The following is a 19,061-nucleotide window of genomic DNA, read 5'->3' on the forward strand; positions in this document are numbered from 1 at the left end:
GCCCCGTTAGGGCTTTAAGAGCTTATGTGTCTCGCTCCGCTGTCTTTAGACTGACTGAGCAGCTGTTTGTCTCGTTTAGTGGACGTTCCAAAGGAATGGCTGTTTCGAGACAGAGCCTATCCAGATGGATAGTTGACGCCATAGCGTTAGCTTATGCTTCCAGTGGCCTTCAGTGCCCACTGGGCGTCAGAGCACACTCCACAAGAGGCGTCGCTTCGTCGTGGGCGTGGTCTACTGGGATCTCCTTGCAGGATATATGTATGGCGGCAGGTTGGGCCTCGCCGTCTACATTTATCAGGTTCTATAACCTGGAGGTTCCCGCCCTGCAAGCAGGGCTGCTGTCGGTATAGTCGAATCAGGGCCCTGATTGAAACTCTGAGATCGCAAGCGCTATGCGCTGCCGACTGTTATATGGGCAGTATTGCGTAAGACCCGCATTACCACATTGGTCTGGCCTTGCCGTGAATGTGTGATGTCATATTGCCGCGTCTACGGACGCTGCTAGATATGGGACGGAGGGCCCCCCCCCCTCCTGTCCTGGACTCTCTGTGAGTCCCTCTGGTGACTGTGCACTGTAAATCCTGGGCGTTGCTTCCAGGTTTATTGGTGTGTGATCCCTGCGCGCACGGCGCTTTACATGGGGTTCCCGTAGCGTCTTAGCTAAGACGCAGTACGAGAGAACTCTCGTAAGAGAACGTACTCGGTTACTAACGTAACCTCGGTTCTCTCTAGAAGAGGGAACGAGTACTGATTCACTCTGGTTCGCTTCGGCGATGAAATAAATCAGGTGAGTCAGCCTTTTCGAGCTCCCTTTATAGGGCTAGGCCACACCCGTTTCGGCGGGAATTGGCATGGAGGGCTTGTAGCGCCCTTATTGGTCTGATGTTGCATCAGCCTGCGCTCGACAGGCTTGTGCAGTTGCCGCAGAGCAGCCAATGAGCGAGCGAGCCGTCTCGCCTATGGCTGTGTGCTGCTGCAAATGCGCTTTACAATAATTCAAAATAAGGGTTATTTTTTGCTTCAGTATTTCGTGAAAAGAGACTTTTCCCGTAGCGTCTTAGCTAAGACGCAGTACTCGTTCCCTCTTCTAGAGAGAACCGAGGTTACGTTAGTAACCGAGTACGTTTTCAACTATAAACGGAAAACATGTTATGTGTTTTGGCCGTTAGTTTTCACGACAGTGGAGATTTGGGTCCTTAAAAACGCAAACTTTTGGGTTTCAAAGTGAAAGTTTTTGATAAAGATACCACACCAACACATAGCCAACACACACACACACACACCACCATATAAATCAGTTTAGCAAAAAATAGCATGAATAATTTTTACAGTAAAATGTATCGATATTACAACTTTCATCAATACCTTGTCTTCACTGTGCTAATTCCATTTATTTGCAGATTTGCTAAAATTAACAAATTTTTAATCAGCCCTGATGCAACGCTGGTCCAACAAAAACATTCATATATTGGTAGACGAGCATCTGTTTTTGTGTGTAGGTGCAAAAGAGCAGTCAGAACCCCAAACCTACACTTGTGTAAACCCCTCATCTTCAGGTTTATTCAGGAAGGCAGCAGTTTGAGGGCAGAGAGAAAAAAGGGGGGAAAAACTAGGGCATCAAAAGTCCCGAAGGCTTTGAGCATACATTTTGCATTTATTAATCACAGTGAGCATGAGCCAAGGAGAGAGAGAGAGAGAGAGAGAGAGAGAGAGAGAGAGAGAGAGAGATGGGGAGATGGTGACTTCGCATAAAATTACGGTTAATAACGACTAATGATTACTGCTCAGATGAGTAATTTAAAAAGACAAAGGCCGAAACGTCTCGCAGTATCATCTCGTGTCACGCTCGTGGCTTTAGAGTCGTTATTTATCCCAGATCTTTGATTTTGTCGTTGATTGACAGCAAAAAGTACCTTGTTGGCTCACAGACGAGACGGAGCTGGGAAGACGCTCTAGATACGGAGCAAAGCAGCAATCAGGGAATATTTACCCAGCCGAGGGAAAGGAGAAGGACTATGCTCTTCCTACAGGCTATCCTGAGGAAAAGGATACTCAAAGGTACTCTGATTCTTTTAAAGTGTTAATTGCAATCAAAGACTTTCTTTCATCACCATCTAATGTTCGATGCAGGCATTGCACGGTAGTAGCCTTCTCAAAACAATGCAGTTTAAGCCATGAAGTTGACGTTTTGGGTCATTTTAATATTTTTATGCAAAGGTCTTCAAGTGCGTGTCCGTTTTGGATGCTTGTGCTTGTTGTAAATGTGATTATGAGTTCATGATAATACAATCTGACAACAACAAATAAGGCATATCCCTCCTGCGGAGGGCTGGGATTTCTCTGGAGTCGGGTGAACACTGGATGCACCTTGGATTGGGGGGTATTTAGAGATGAGTTTATGTAAATAGGTAGTGTAAATCCTGATGTGTAATTAGTATGTATACTCATCCTATTTATGTATTTGTATGAATGTTTAGATTGTGTTTGTCTTGGAGAATGTGCGTTCACTTGTGGGAAGATTTGTTTTTCTTCTTAGTCACTCAGACCAGATCTGTGTTTGTTGTCACATTCACGCTGCTGTTAGTCTTATGGATGAAATGTTATGAAATATTTATGAGACACTGATCACAGCTCTGAAATGCCCGTGATGTTCAGTCAACAGGAGGAATCTGCCACCTGTTGGCGGACAAACAAATGGACACGCTGTATGAAGACCTCCTGTCTTGAGCTGTCAGTCTTCATGATCTTGAAGAGTGAAGGTTTATCTTTGTTTGTTGTTGTTTTGATTTCATTATTTGATGTTGTTTTGCTTTTATTTTGTTGTTTTATATTGAGTTTTATGTTGTTTTGCTTTCTTTTGTTCTATGTTCTTTTGCTTTCATTTTGATGTTTTATATTGTTTTATGCTTTATTTTGTTGTTTTATATTGTTTTGTTTTTTTGTTTTATTTTGTTGTTTTCTGTTTCATTTTATATTGTTTGATCTATTGCAATTGTGAAATGTGTTTGTGAAAGGTTTTTTTATGCACTTGGTACTTTTAATGGCACTTGGTTTCATATATTGTAGTCTAAGTCATTCAGACATTTTAGTTGATCTCTTTTTATGAAAACATCCTATATTGTTCATGCATGGTGCATTTACAATATTTTGACATTAGTGCTGAATTCTGTTTTGTTTTTACTTTGTTCATTTTTGTTTTGCAATTGTAAAGCCAAACAAACATTTTTTATAAAGTTTTTTTTTAAACCACTTGGCGCTTTTAATGCCATTATAAAGTAAGTTTATAGTATAATGTTCATGGTTAGTACATATTGGAATGACAAAAAAAAAAAAACCCTTTCAGTAAAATATGGGACCGAAAATATTTTCAGTAAAATATTTTTACATTAGTGCTTCATTTTGTTTTGTTTGATGTATTTAAGTTTATTGTTTGTTTGTTTATGTTTTTATAGGTTTTACGTTTCTTTTCTTTTGAAACTCTGAAACCCAACACACTTTTTTTAATACTTTTTTTTTATGTGTCACGTTTATGAACTTTTGTTTCCTTATTAGGTCATCTTCCTTTTCTTTTTTTAGTTAATTGATTGATCCTCACCTGTCTCCAGTTCCCTCATCACCTGTGTGTTTAAATACCTGGTCTGTTTAGTTCTCCCTTGTCCGTGAATATCGTTATGTAAATGTGTCTAAGCTGAATGTATACCAAATGTCAAAGTTGTATCGTATTGTATTGTGTATGTGAATGTGTATCCTAACCTTTATGTTAATTCTGTTATTTGTTAATATAGTCTGTACCTCCTTCGTTTTCTAGTAAACTCCTCATTTGTTCCTTATCCTCCTCGAGCACACCAATTTGTAACATTATGACACTTGATGCTTTTAATGGAATTACATGTGTATGTGTATATATATATATACACACACACACATCGTTAATGGCTAGTATATACATGTCCATACTGAAACAAAGCTTATATGAAAACCCTAAAATACGGCATCTAAAACACTTTCAGTAAAATATTTTGACACAGTGCTTTGTTTGAATTATCACTTGTGTTCAGGCGGTTGATGATGACAACCTGCCGACTGCAGCAGACAATTTATCGTAATCCTAAAATGACTTTGACCTGTTTTTGAAGACAGTGTCTGTCATGATTAGTATTGTTTTACTGTCACACTTATAGTGGAGCACAAAGCATCTTTTGTTCTGCAACCTTTAATACACTGTCAGTTATTTGCTTAAGTTTACGGAATATTAGTAAGAATGTGTGTTAATTTTGTTATATTTTAAGTTAATTTAAGGTTTATTTTGTCAATTCAAAAGACAGAACTGCATTTTGACTCAGTGTTACTTTATAAATACAGAAAGCCAGAAAGATACGCTCTGCTCTTATCTTCCACATTCACAAGCTCCAGATGCCTTGTATTCTCCACACACATTCTCTTTGTTAGCTGAGACTGCGACTGCATCCTGCTTTAATTTGCACGGATATGTGACGGCACCTGCTATTGTCAAGTAGCTGCAAGAGGGCAGTGTATGCATCTTTGTTCACGCTGGATGTTCACGCTTTTTTTCCCTAAGAGCAATGAAAAGAAATAATGAACTCCCATTTGTGAGTCAGGTGTGCATGCAATTGTTTCAGAAGTGCAAGAACTGTCACGAGCAGCAAGGTTATGATTAATTAGAAAATGCATAGGTTTGCACAACTGTAGATATACAGCTGCTTCGGAGTATAAATCTCCTGTCCTGGAGTATTTCATATGGGAATACAGTGCGATATAGTTAATGCCCATCAGCTACACTTTGAATGCACATCTTTCCTTTTCGTTCAAGGTGCTGAAGCAGCATCTCTCTCTCTCTCTCTCCCTCTCTCTCTCACTTTAAAGCCACTTATGAAATGAAAACAGCGGCTGATTTGTGGAAAATACTTGAAAAATGGATTTGTTTCCCTGGTTTTGTCATTAAAACCAGCCTGTGGGGCATTCGTTTTTAATTAGTTAATTTTTCATTGTTTGAGTTTCTGTTTGCCCCCGTTCTGAGATGTGGTTTATACACGCAGTTCTTTATAGTTTTAACATCTGTACTATCTGTGCTCAAAATACTAGAAAAACTCTGTCTAGCATTTGATGGATGTGAGCAAGGCTCTATTTCCTTGCGATATCTCATCCCCCTCTGAGCCCAAAGAAATATTTGTTGACTACTGAATGCATAAATACGATAATTAGTGACAAAACATGACAAATAATGAATGTTAAATTGTCACATAAATCATATAATCAAAGCTGCCCTTTTTTCTAAAAGTACACTACAACATACTTAAAAAGAAAACACTTATTATGTGTGTGTGTGCGTGTATGAAGCATTTTTTTTAAGAACAGTAAAAACATTTTTTAGCTGAATCCATGTTCCTTGGTAGTTCATGATAGCAAGCCAATAGCTGTTGGTTTTTAAGAATACAAAACACATAAACATGCAATACGAAATTTATTCCAATGGCTCCTGACAATATATATATAACTTCCTAGTTTTTAGTAAATGTAACCTTACTTTGGTAATACAGATGTATGAAGGGAACTCTATCACCCCTTGAATATGGAGGTTTGTTGGAGCCACATAAAGGCAAAAACTGTAACACTTAAAGTGCGGTAACATTTGTGTTTTAATTTGCATATGGCTAGCTTTAATCCTGTCAAAGATGAAACACGCAGGGAAAATAACTCTCACAAAGCCTGTGGCACGAATTAACCTGATATGGTCATTGTGTGTTTTGTTGTATTTGTTAGGATTTTTCATTTACTTATTCAAGTAATTAATTTATTACGAACCCCATTTAGCTCTTTGGTGAAAGAAGATCAGTTGCAGAGCGGCTGGTTTGCTAACACAGAATTTGTAGTAAGCAACGCCTTTGATCTTGAAAGCTGTAGGTTGCAGCTGTAGTCTTTTAAAAATGCTTGTATTGTAGAAAAGAGACACACTCTGAGTCTAAATTACCCTTTAGACATGTTAAATTGGAGGAAAAGGTATGGATCTCTGAAATGCCTACAAGACCAAATTTCTGATACAGTGACCTATGCTTTATCATTAAATTGGCCTCGGGGTGTTTTAGGAACTGAGTGACCTAGATTGATGAATCATTATGTTTTAAATGCAGTGTTGTACTTCTCAGATTTTGGGGTTTTTGTTGCGTAATACTGACATATTTCCAGACTAACATAACATTTACAAGACTTGTTAAAAGCCTTACAGTGTATTTATGGAAATAATTTTATTACTATACACCTTTTTCCAGTTCAGTTTATTTTAAAGTTATTCCCTGTCCTAAACTTACTTTATAAAGTTTACTTTAAGTTTGCTTTGTGTGCGGCCATGTTATTATTTTTACTTCGACTTAGCACTTTGCTCCCAACTTATTTTGTTTTGTCTGTTATTTGTTTTTTATCATTCTGTTTCGTCTGATTTTTGTTTTGTTTTTACTTAAGTTAAGTGAATTGCCCCCATTTAGCTTTGTATTTTGTTTGGTTTGCTTGGTTTAGTTAGTCTTATTTTGTCTTTACTTTGAAGCACATTGCCCCACCCTATTATTTATTTATTTAGGAGGGTTGGGTGTTTTTACTTTGATTCGCACATTGTCCCTCCCTATTATTATTATTTTTCTATTTAATCTTTTGTTTTATATATTTAGTTAGTATGTAAATGTGTAAGTACACACATAGTGTGTGGATATGGTCCAAGTACTCATCCCTCAGGTGGTGTCACAGAAGGCTTCATTCACCAAACTTCAGTTGCTCTGACACGCAGCTTTGAAAAGCCAGATTTCATGAGCTCACATCTGAAGTCTTTCCCTCACTGCATGTGATTGTGGTCAATCCCTCCAAAAGGAATAGCAAATGTCTAGAAGCACTGAATTTCCTTTTAACTGAAGGTAAAAGCAAGACCTTGAAAACGTCTTGAAAAGGAGTGAGGAGAATTCTTTAAGATATAGCATTTAATCATCAACAGTCATACACAGGAATTAAAAGACATTTAACAGAAGACAAAGAACTCATCAGAGGGAACATTAAACACGTGACACAATGGGACACACCTGGGAGCAAATGAACTAAACGGGGAACACTTAGAACTAATAGAACTGAAGACAGGAAACATGACCAAATAAGGAAAACCGGAACAAACATGTGACAACAAAGTTTAGTTACGGTTTTATAGTAGCAGAATGCACAGATGCACTGCTGAGCTTCGACAGTGTTCAGTATTTATTAGGGACGTTGAAGAATTAAAACATTTGAATCAGTTTAATGACATGTTTTGCTGATGCATTAAATCACATTACTTCTACATGACGTTTATGAGCAAATTGAATAAATTAGGGCATTGTTTACGTACATTCTAAACAAACAGGACAGAGTTAAAGATTCATTGCAGATTTGATTAGTGAGTCAATTTGCTAAACAGAATCATAGATTAAATAGGAATCCTATATATTGTATAGAACCAAGTATTCAGATTTTGCTTTAGGTACTAGAAGTACTTCAGTGTGACGCCAGCTTCTATTTTTGAACCTAAATAAATCAAACTGGGAAATGAACTAAACAAGTGTCACCGTCATGACACACCTGAAAGGATTCGTGCACTTAAGAGATCAAAATGCGTATTACACGGTATGCTGTCAGGAGTCAAACTAAATTAGCTCACATTAGTGTTTGAAAATAGTTTTTCATTTTGTTTCTGAACACGAACTCTGGCGTGAACGCAAGAGTTAGAAAAATATGAGTCAATTGTTCAAATAATTCATAATCAGTTCATGCATCATTAACTGATAATAATTCAACTTACTCCTCTTGGCCACAGTATTAAATCATATAATTAACATCTGTTATATATAGCAGTTGTAGCTCTTCCCTTCACTGGTTGTAGTGCTAATTAATTTTTGCCCGTTTCCACAGGAGATTAATTAAAATTTTATTGGCGATCATTCTTGCATGCTGGAAGAGCCGCATCGACGTGAGAATCTTTTATGAACTCCACGAGTTTCAGGAAGGGAATGTGAGTTTCAGTATAACCGTGACACACAACTAATGGAAAGAAGGTTGCACTTGATTGTTTTAAAGTGACTGCTCACCCAAAAACAAATATTCTGTCATAATTTACTCACCCTGATGTCAGCCCAAACATGTATAACTTTCTTCTGTGGGCATAAGAAATTTATCTTGTTTTATCTTGAATGTAAACAATGCTGGTTACATTGATTATGTTCTGGGGTGCTCAGATTAAATTACGGTTGAACCACTGTTTGCTAGGTTTCTGAATCTGGGAACATTTCAGTTGTGTTGCTCTCTATGCAGGATCAGAAAGTTTTTAGATTTCATCAAAAATATCTTATTTTGTATTCTGAAGATGAACGAAGGTCTCACGAGTTTGGAAGGACATGAGGGTGAGTCATTTTTGGGTGAATTATCCCACTAAGTTAGAGAAAAGTTAACCTTAACATGTGAACAACAACAGCAATTGCATTGTGGTGTTCTCTGATGTTGGAGCTAACTGTTGTTTAACGCACTCAGTATCCAAAATTGTTTGTTATTGGCAGCTAGATTCTTACTTCAGCATGTTACTGCAATCATTGAGTTCCAGAGAGCCTTTAGGGACCTAATATCTGGAGGAGCTTTCAAGCTAATGCCTTAATACAGGCTAGTGGCTACGTTTAGCATTGGCAGAAATTTAGCATTGGCACTGAGTTTTCTGAAAAAACATTTTGTTACCTGCTGTTGGCCTCCTGAACAGCTTTGCCCTACATGTAGTTTGCTGATGTGAAGCTCATTACCCCAAAGAGCAAAGATACTAAAGCCCTTTAGCTGTTTTCTAGCTAAAACTGCTAAGCAACAAGGTTTAGTCGTTGCCTAATTCTTTTTTGAGCTTCCCTCTGTTCACAAGCAATCCAGATTGAACCAGAATTTTTTTGTATTTTAATTTTTTTCAGGGAAAGCCGTACAAGACAACATAGAGAAGGAAAGTGAAAATGTTTAAAGCTGTGGAGACGTGTGTCCTGCCTGCCCTCATTGTGTCAGGTTGTAGTATGTTATCGGCACAGAGGCGAGAGATTCAAAAACAGCTTTAATTTGAGGGAATAAGAGGGAAACTTGGGAAAAATAGCGGAGCAGCTTTTGGGAATCCATTTGCATTTCAAGTGTGGGGTTTAAAAAAAACGTAGTAATGCTGCTTGTCTTAATGGCTGATTCTTCGTTCTCAAATGCGTAAAATTATTAAACCACAGGAGTCAGGATTGTGGTGTACACTTAGGAACAAGTGCAACCGAATAGATAAATATCCCATGATGCTTTGCAGCCTTTCTTTCGTGAAAATGTCATGTCTGTTTTCCCGAAAGTCAAAGATTGTGAAATTTCTCTAAGTTTTAAATAAAGTTTATGAGAGTACGTTTTACAAGAAAATACTTCTTCAGTTTAATGTTACTTACCATTTTCTACATTTCTTTGTTTTTAATTTTTTCATTTACAGACCATGCCAAAATGAAATTACTTTTTTCCAAACTAATCACTGTATTATCTGTCTCTTATCTGATAAACAGATTGCGGTTTATGCGACTCCCCTAAACTGTTAATTTACCAATATATCAAGTAGCTTCTGTAAAAGTCCTTTTGTAATTGCATCATTAACATGCAACATGCTAATTTATTCAAACCTAAACCAGAAAGGTTGACATTATTTGTACATTTTTCTGCAGGGCCCAGAATTGATCTCTCCAGCACTTCAAAGTGAATCCACTAATCAATTTTGACTGTATTAATTGCCATTTAATTATCTTTTGCATCATCAAAGAGCCTTAAATTGGAGTCATTATCAAAGATGTAATACTCTAGTTCATTTAACAGTCTCTATGTTACAGCAGCCATTTCATTTGAGAAAAAAAGCCTGATAGCAAACACACACTCATGTCCCTGATGTAACCTGCTTCAAATGCCGCCTCAAAAAGAAAGTTAGCTAACACCGCCATGAGTAATTAAACAGCACAGCCATTGAGTAATTATATAGTATGTTATGTAGCAATTCAACTGATGTTCTCTATTACAAATCATTTTAAGAGGTTTTTAAAAAATCTTAAGTGCATTGACACTTTTATGAGCTTTATAAAAACAATGTGTGGTGAAGAAGCATATCTGTATCTCCCACTTCTAGTTTATCTTGTATTCTGCCCCACTTCTCTATATCCTGTATGTTTTTCTCCTATTCTTTGATGGATGGCAGACCATCTGATGAATAATCCTCAGCCACATCAAACGCTTGCATCGAGGTGAGGGAATTGTGACAGGAGAGATATTCATCGCATTAGATCTAAAAACTGAATTTGGCGCACCAATAAATCTAAATAAAATCTTGACTTCCCAGGTAACGTAGTAATAAATCAATAATTTAGAATGTCGTGGAAAAGTTCATTTAATTCAGTAGTTCAACTCAAATTGTGAAACTTGTGTGTTAAATAAATTCAGTGCACACAGACTGAAGTTTAAGTCTTTGATTCTTTTAATTGTGATTTTGGCTCACATTTAACAAAAACCCACCAATTCACTCCAAATCTCAACAAATTTGAATATGATGACAGGCCAATCAACTAATCAACTCAAAAAACCTGCAAAGGTTTCCTGAGCCTTCAAAATGGTCTCTCAGTCTGGTTCACTAGGCTACACAATCGGAAGACAGCTGATCTTCATTGCCAAAGAAGCTGGCTGTTCACAGAGTGCTGTATCCAAGCATGTTAACAGAAGGTTGAGTGGAAGGAAAAAGTGTGGAAGAAAAAGATGCACAACCAACCGAGAGAACCACAGCTTTATGAGGATTGTCAAGCAAAATTGATTCAGTGATTGAACTTCACAAGGAATGGACTGAGGCTGGGGTCAAGGCATCAAGAGCCACCACACACAGACGTGTCAAGGGATTTGCTGAACCACAGACAACATCAGAAGCGTCTTACCTGGTCTAAGGGGAAGAAGAACTGGATTGTTGCTCAGCGGTCCAAAGTCCTCTTTTCAGATGAGAGCAAGTTTTATATTTCATTTGGAAAACAAGGTCCTAGAGTTTGGAGGAAGGGTGGAGAAGTTCATAGCCCAAGCTGCTTCAAGTCCAGTGTTAAGTTTCCACAGTCTGTGATGATTTGGGGTGCAATGTCATTTGCTGGTGATGGTCCATTGTGTTTTTTGAAAAGCCAAGTCACTGCACCCGTTTACCAAGATAGCAAGATTTATCACCTGCCCACACTGCCAAAAGTACCAAAAGTTGGTTAAATGACCATGGTGTTGGTGTGCTTGACCTGAACCCCAGAGATAATCAATGGGGTATTGTCAAGAGGAAGATGAGAAACAAGAGACCAAACAATGCAGATGAGCTAAAAGCCACTGTCAAAGAAATCTGGGCTTCCACACCCCCTCAGCAGTGCCAGAAACTGATCACCTCCATGCCATACCAAATTGAGGAAGTAATTAAAGCAAAAGCAGCCTGGTTTTGTATGAATTGATTAAATAAAATAAATAAAAAATAATTCCTTAGATTTATATAGCGCTTTTCTAGGCACTCAAAGCACTTTACATTGTCTGGGGGTATCTCCTCATCCACCACCAGTGTGCAGCATCCACCTGGATGATGCAACGGCAGCCACAGTGCGCCAGAACGCCCACCACACACCAGCTTACTGGTGGAGAGGAGACAGAGTGATGAAGCCAATCAGCAAAAATGAAATGGCGGATTGTTAGGAGGCCATGATGGTCGGAGGCCAATGGGCGAATTTAGCCAGGATGCTGAGGTCACACCTCTACTCTTTTCTAAAGATATCCTAGGATTTTTAATGACCTATGTATAGTGTCCCCATCAATACACTAGGGTGCTAGGACCCACACCAACAACAGGGTGCGCACCCCCTGCTGGCCTCACTATGCAACCTAGTTTTTTTTTTAAGTGACATGACCCATACTCGGAATTCGTGCTCTGCTTTTAACCCATCCAAAGTGCACACACCGTGAACACGAACACACCGTGAACACACACCCAGAGCAGTGGGCAGCCATTTATGCTGCGGCGCCCGGGGAGCAGTTGGGGGTTCAGTGCCTTGCTCAAGGGCACCTCAGTCGTGGTATTGAGGGTGGAGAGAGCACAGTACATGCACTCCCCCCACCTACAATTCCTGCCAGCCCGAGACTCGAACTCACAACCCTTTGATGGCAAGTCCGACTCTCTAACCATTAGGCCACGACTTCCCCACAGGAGGTCTTTTCCCAGGAGGTCTCCCATCGAGGCACTGACCAGGCTCAGCCCTGCTTAGCTTCAGTGGGAAACCGATCTTGGGCTACAGGGTGATATGGCTGCCAGCTAGCTAAATAAATAAATAAATGCTACAAGTGATTTTAGGCATCATCATATTTTAATGAAACATGTGAAATTAGTTTATTTGTGATTTTTTTTGTGTGTGTGTGAATTATTATCTGACATCACAGGTAATCTAAATGTAAAAACATGATGTAATGCATAAAATAAATAAATACATTTGTAAAAATATTGAGGCCACAAATAAAGAATTTGTTCCCTCATTTTAATACAAACAAATTCGTATAATGTGGCCAAAGTATAACTAAAAGTAAACCATGGGCAACCAATAAAATAATGCCACAAATGAATGAATTGTGGGAATGGATTCTTAATTTGTGTTGAAAAATATATGTTTTTATCCATTTATCATAAAATCCATATTACAATTTCAACTGATAAAAAAGAGAAAAAAGTAAAAAGAAAAACCCTTTAATGTCAGTCATTAAGAGTTGAATATTATGCATTGGACAATTTTAATAATTTTACAAATGATTATTATTATTGATTTATTTTTTACAGATATGGCTGATTGAATCATAAAGCTGGTAGAATAGTCAGTGAAGAATGGAAATTAAATAAAAAACTGATTGATTGTGATCCTGATGTACAGTAGGTATGTTGTCTAGCATATAACCAAAACTATAATTTGTGAAATTATGACATTTTTAGTTAGCTTGCAACCCATTCATTGTACTATCTTAGCATACTGTAACATAGTATTCTAGTTTAGCCAGTATCAATGTGCTGTTTTGATGAGGTCTTTAAAAAATTCATGCAAACTGTTTTGGAGTCATTATTAGTGTACTCCGAGGCATCATGGGATTGTGATTGCCAGTTTTTCACAGAAGTAGCCTGAAATATTTAGACATTCACTAACTCAAGGCTGGAACATAATCCGAGACAACCTGGACCAAAAACCCCATTGACATTCTGATCGGGTCTTGATGCTCTCCATGGAGCGAGTTTGGGCACAATACAGTTTTGATTTGGTATTAAATTTTAAGAGCACCATTTCAGAAGAATGGTAAGACTGAGAACATAGCCTTTCCTGATTTGTTAGAATAAAATACTACCGACATTTTAACCATAGTTTTAACACAAACAAATTACATAAAATTCATGTTTTAACATGAACTTTTTTGTACATTTATTACATTTACATTTATTCATGTAATCATGTATTTCGTTTGACTAGTATGAGTGCTCCGTACCGTGCCCGGGCGCGGATCGATTGGCCGGCCCTGGCCCGCTTGGAAGAGGTGGGCCAGAACACGGTTCAGTTGGACTCGGGCGCGGTTCGCATGCAGTGTGAGCGCTAACCGTGCTGGAGCACGGAACAGGACGGGTGGCGTCACGGTTTTGCGATGCTCCAAACGCTCAGCTGGTACCTTGCAAACCTCCTCATACGAGCAGCACGATTACGTGAAAATTTTCGCGCCACTAAGGCGACACATCTGTTTAACAACAGGCTGTGAGAGGGCTGTGGACCACCGTGGACCAAACGACACAAAATTATTCACAAAGAAAACAGAGCGATGGACTCTGGACATTGTGTTCAGAGAGCGCCGCTCTTCCTGTTTATCCCGAAACCGTCGCACCATAATGACGTAAGCGTGCTCCGGCACGAATGCTGAAACCCTATGTGAGTGCAGGCCAGAGGGGAAGGGGGAGGGGGGAGTGGGGAGTGGGGAGGGGGGACAATCGTACTCGGGCCCGGTTCATGGCAACCGTGCCTAGTGTGAGTACACCCTGTGTCATAAATGTTGTTTCTTTTGCTCAAATAGCATTATTAAAAGCTTATTTCTCAGGCTAGATCAGCCAGTGCCCATCCACAGTCACAAGAGCACGTTTTAGAAAGCTGACTGTTTCTATAACAACCGGGACTTCTAAAGACAGACTTTTTAAAGATGCACTGACTTTACCGATTCATGACTGGCTATTTCATTCAGAAGGTGGGGCTTCCTGCGATTGAGCGGCCATATAGAGCATTGCATTTTTCCCCAATCAAAACTGTACGAGTGACATGTCTCGGGTATTCTATTGTCTTTGGTCAAAGGATTTGCACAAACATCTTTACAAAATATTAGCCAAAACATGTGGGCTAATGTAGCATGGGACTGCTTATATCTGGTACAACTGGGTTCAACAAAGCCTTGGAAAGATGAAGTCTATGAAAAACGTAAAATTGAATAAGGCTGTGTCTAACATAAATAGACTATCCATGAATTCTATATATAGCCTCATTCCATTCCTCGTCTGTCAGGAAGATATTAAGGTCCAGTTGCCAGGCGTCTCTTTGTGCAGTACAAGTTTTGTATATAAGTCAGAGATGGGTCCTCTTTGTTGTGGGTCGTCAGGAAAAAGTTGATCAATAGGGTTTTGTTCAGGACCAAAGGGAAAAGAGGAAAAATTATTGCGTGTGAAATCGCGCACCTGTAGATATCTGAAAAAGTGGGCATTAGGTATTTTAAATTGAGATTCTCTCTGGCCAAAAGACAAGAAGCAAAAAGATCTTTAAATGTTAAGATACCTTTTCCTTGCCATAGCAAGAACTCCTGGTCATTCAGAGTCTGAGAAAATCGATGATTTCTGACAGCTGGGGCACAAATTGCCATCCAAAATATCTGGGAATTTGGGCCCAAAGCCGAATGAAAGTTCCATACCATTGGGTGCAACGACTGAGAGTCTAGACCCATCAGCAAGGGTGAAAATGGAAGAGCTGAAAGCGATGAAGGAAGGATTCTATCTGGAAACAATCCAGTAGGTGATTTATTTAATGGGAACCTCGCCAATAAGTCAGAGCTCTTAAGTTACAAGCCCAATAATATAGTTGAAAATTTGGGAAGGCCAATATTTATTTATTAAGGGGTTGAAATAATGTAGGTTTCAGTTACCGTACATTTTGGTTATTTATCAACTACATAAGTATATCAACTTTATAAGTATGGAAATTCAAGTTGTATGGTGGCAGGGTTGAAATGATGTACAGTAGTTAGGATTTAATTGCATGTGCTAAAATGTTGGTAAGTTTGGGGTAATTAGATTTGATTAGGTTAAAGCAACGGCAGTGTTTTGTAATCAGTAGATCAAGTAGAATTATAATCAAACAATTGCACATATTCAATTTTGATATTGTATTTTGCAAGACATTTTAAGATTGAAAAAAACATTGAGTTAACCGTTTCCTGATACTTGAGGTGGGCAAACATGTTAAAAAAAAAAAAAACTTCAGCAGTAACCTTTTCATGTAAAATTAAAGTAATTGACATTCAAATCTGCACTTTTTTCCCTAAAAATGACCCAGAGACCATAGCCTGAAGAAAACAGAGAAGACGTCCACTCATTTCTCCTTCAAGCTGAGCATTTTTAGCAATCTTTTACATCCAGCAGAATGAATTGCTCTCATTCAGCTCAGAGATTTACAGACATGTGAAGCGAATCAAAGGGGATACCAAAAATCTGTAGGGGAGGAGGAACCGTACAGCCCCGCATGGCAAAAAGACAGCTTGCATAGAGTAAGCGGAGAGAGAGAGAGTGTGTGTGTATGTCCACACACACACACACGGAGTCGAAGCGTGTGACCAGACTGGGGGGCGCTTGCTTCTGTTGCTCTCAGAACTGCACTTCTGTCTCTCGGTTGGAGTGTGTGTGTTTGAATCAAGCACGCCAACATGCTCTGTGGGCTACGGAGAGAAGTCAAGACCAGTTTTGGTAAGAATTGCTCTTTATTGGATTCAGGATTTGTCGATTAAAAGTGGATCCTTTAGTTTTATAATGGAGAGATGTGTGTGATTCTCAGCGTAGGGAAATTTGACAGAAGTGACGTGAAGTTCAACCAAAGTTTGCTTGTCAAGATGTCTGGTTAGATCTTGTTATTTGGACTGGGTTGGTTTTTCTGCAGTGCCTTAAAGTTTAATGGCTGTTTGTGTTGTACGAACTAATTAATGACATTCAGGAGTTGTGAGACTGAAGTTGAATATATTATGTGTTGTATATTGTGTTTTTGGAGATTTTGTCAGTTTTATACATGCTGATATTTTTTCTATTTGCTGTAATGGTATAAATTACATATGTTATATTTTAAGTCTGTGTGCTACAACAAAGTACAGTAGTACCATATATATATATATATATATATATATATATATATATATATATATGGTACGATGGTAAACACCATGATACCCGTTTAAACATTTTTAGGTCATATTTCATCCCAAAATTGAAAGAAAGACATAAATTAAATGTTTTTCCCTCTCTTAAATTATCATTACAAATGCAGAAAAACGTAACTCTCATTACTGTAATACAATAAATAAATAAATACATTTGTTGGTTTTAATAAAAATAAATGTAATTTATTTTTATGCATTAAATATTACCAAAATTATTATTATTATAGCATTCGATAAATAAATACATACAATTTAATATAAAAAAATATTAAATTACCACCATAATCATCATCATGGTAGTAATTATTATAAATTTTGCTTTTAAAGTATGCAGATTTTAATGACATTTTTATAAATGAAAAAAAAAATTATAATCATGCTATTATTATCATTATCATTATTATTATTATATCTTGATCATCATAAGATCATCATAATCATTATTACCATTAGCATTTATTGTGTGCTTTTATGTAGGTTAATAAATGTGATTTAATTCCATAATTTTTATACGTTAATTATTATTAATGTAGCATTTAATTAACAAACAAATACATAAATAAATACATTTAAAATATTTCTTTTAATGATGCATATATACAGATTTTAATAAAATAAATTTTTATACATTAAAAAAGTATAACTATAAAAATAGTATTATTATAATTATTAATTATTAATATTATTAAAACAAAGAAAATAAACATGAAAAAAACAGTAACATTGAAAAAAAAACATTGCTGCAAAAATAATTTTACAAACATGCCAAAAAATAAATAAATCATTTTCTTTTTTGCAGAAATATAAGTTCTTTCTCTTTTAATTTAGTTCTGGAGGGAAATTAGATTGAACTTATACAGTAATTACTCAACATATTTTTCTTTGAAGTACTTGCAGTGCTGTGTAAGTTCCCTGGTATTTGACCTCCGTAATCATCTAGTACCATGGTATTTCCATTTGTCACATCACTGTACCACATTACCACCAAAGCACTTTGTGTGAAAAAAAGTGTATAATGTTTGTGGCTTCTTTCATAAAGCTGCTGTTACTATGGCAATGACGGCTCGTAAATATCAAATGCAGTAAGCGTTCTGACTCAGCCTCCATATGTCAGAATCGCTGTTTCATGACATACAGTAACATGTATGTAGATTCCCACTGTGATATTTTTTTGCTGCTTATGAATGACACAGTGTTTGAAAACCGTATTCATGGGCTCCATTGAGTGAGTCAGGGGACGCTGATCTAATGAAGAGGAGCAGAGGAAGCCGTCATGCAACAGAGCTCAGTCTAATGTTCTCCCAGCAGGGGTCACGACTCTCTGTGTGTGTGTGTGTGTGTGTGTGTGTGTGTGTTAGTAATGATGCTCAGACACTAGCTGAGATTGAGAGATCTTATCATATATAAGCATGCTTTGCTTTACTTGCTACCTGAGCTTATACGACTATTTTTCAGTTCTACACACACACACACACACACACACACACTAGTGGTGACTACAGCCAGGTTATGTTCTCCCATAATCCTTTCAACAATTACAATCCTGTAAAACATCTCCACATCATTCAGTCTGATACCATCTGCATGTTTTATGGGCTTAAGCTATTTATCATCGCACCTTTCTGCATATTTTTTTTCCTTTAAACGCAGAGTTTTAAGAATGAGTTGATGGTAAATGTGATACAATTAATAAAATAAATTGTTTTCATTGCAATTAACTTGCTAAATAGTTTGTAATATATATATATATATATATATATATTTGGCTTTCAGCACCTTCTCAAATTGCATAAAAGCATAAAGCAAAGCAAATTCATTGCATCTAAAAGCAAGAAAGTTTAAAAAGCCAAACCCAATTATCTTATCTGATTTGAGTGTATATGATTAATCAATAATTCATTTAATTCCATGATCAAAAGTGTCATAACAGCGGGGATTGGCTAAATAAAGGGTTAATTTTTGCCTTGGCAATCTCAAAATGGCCGCCTCCATGAGGAGACCCACTATATGTTAAACAAAACTTTTTAAAAGCTATTTCTGATACAAGTTTAATCTGTGTATCATGGAAATTTTATATGTATGAACAAGTCATGATTCATTAAATTCCATGATAACAGAAAGTGTCATAATAGCAGGTGTCAGTGAGATCAAAGCTTGTCATGTGATCTCAAAATGGCCGCCACCATGAGGAGACCCTCTACATGTAAAACAAAACTTTATTTTTAGCTTTTTCTGATTAAACTTGAATCTTTATCTAATGAATATAAAAAAAAAATTATGATCAAGCCATGATTAATTCAAATCCATGATCAAAAAGTGTCATAATAGTGAGTGTTAGCTAGATAAAACTATACATTTTTGGTTTGTCATATGATCGCAAAATGGCTGCCACCATGAGGAGACCCACTCGGGGTAAAACAAAACTGTTTTTGCTAGCTTTTTTATTTTTTTTCTGAGATGAACTGGATATAATATTATAATTATTTCACAAAGCTACTTTTTATTTCTATACTTTCGGTCAA

The 19,061-nt window shown here is 37.3% G+C and overlaps 1 protein-coding gene across 4 annotated transcripts in view; it reads left to right on the forward strand.

The window, feature by feature from the left end:
- Positions 1 to 19,061, forward strand: part of LOC132160074 (glutamate receptor-interacting protein 2-like) — a 120,693-nt gene that overhangs the window by 46,755 nt on the left and 54,877 nt on the right. The window contains exon 1 of one of the 4 annotated variants that reach the window (XM_059569774.1): positions 15,561 to 16,075. The exons of the other annotated variants lie outside the window; for them this stretch is intronic. Coding sequence (XP_059425757.1) covers positions 16,036 to 16,075 — 40 coding nt within the window. The 5' untranslated portion in view covers positions 15,561 to 16,035. Of the gene's footprint in view, positions 1 to 15,560; positions 16,076 to 19,061 lie in introns of those variants that run through there. 4 annotated transcript variants of the gene reach the window in all.

Source organism: Carassius carassius, chromosome 16, assembly GCF_963082965.1.
Source record: "Carassius carassius chromosome 16, fCarCar2.1, whole genome shotgun sequence".
Lineage (NCBI taxonomy): Eukaryota > Metazoa > Chordata > Actinopteri > Cypriniformes > Cyprinidae > Carassius > Carassius carassius.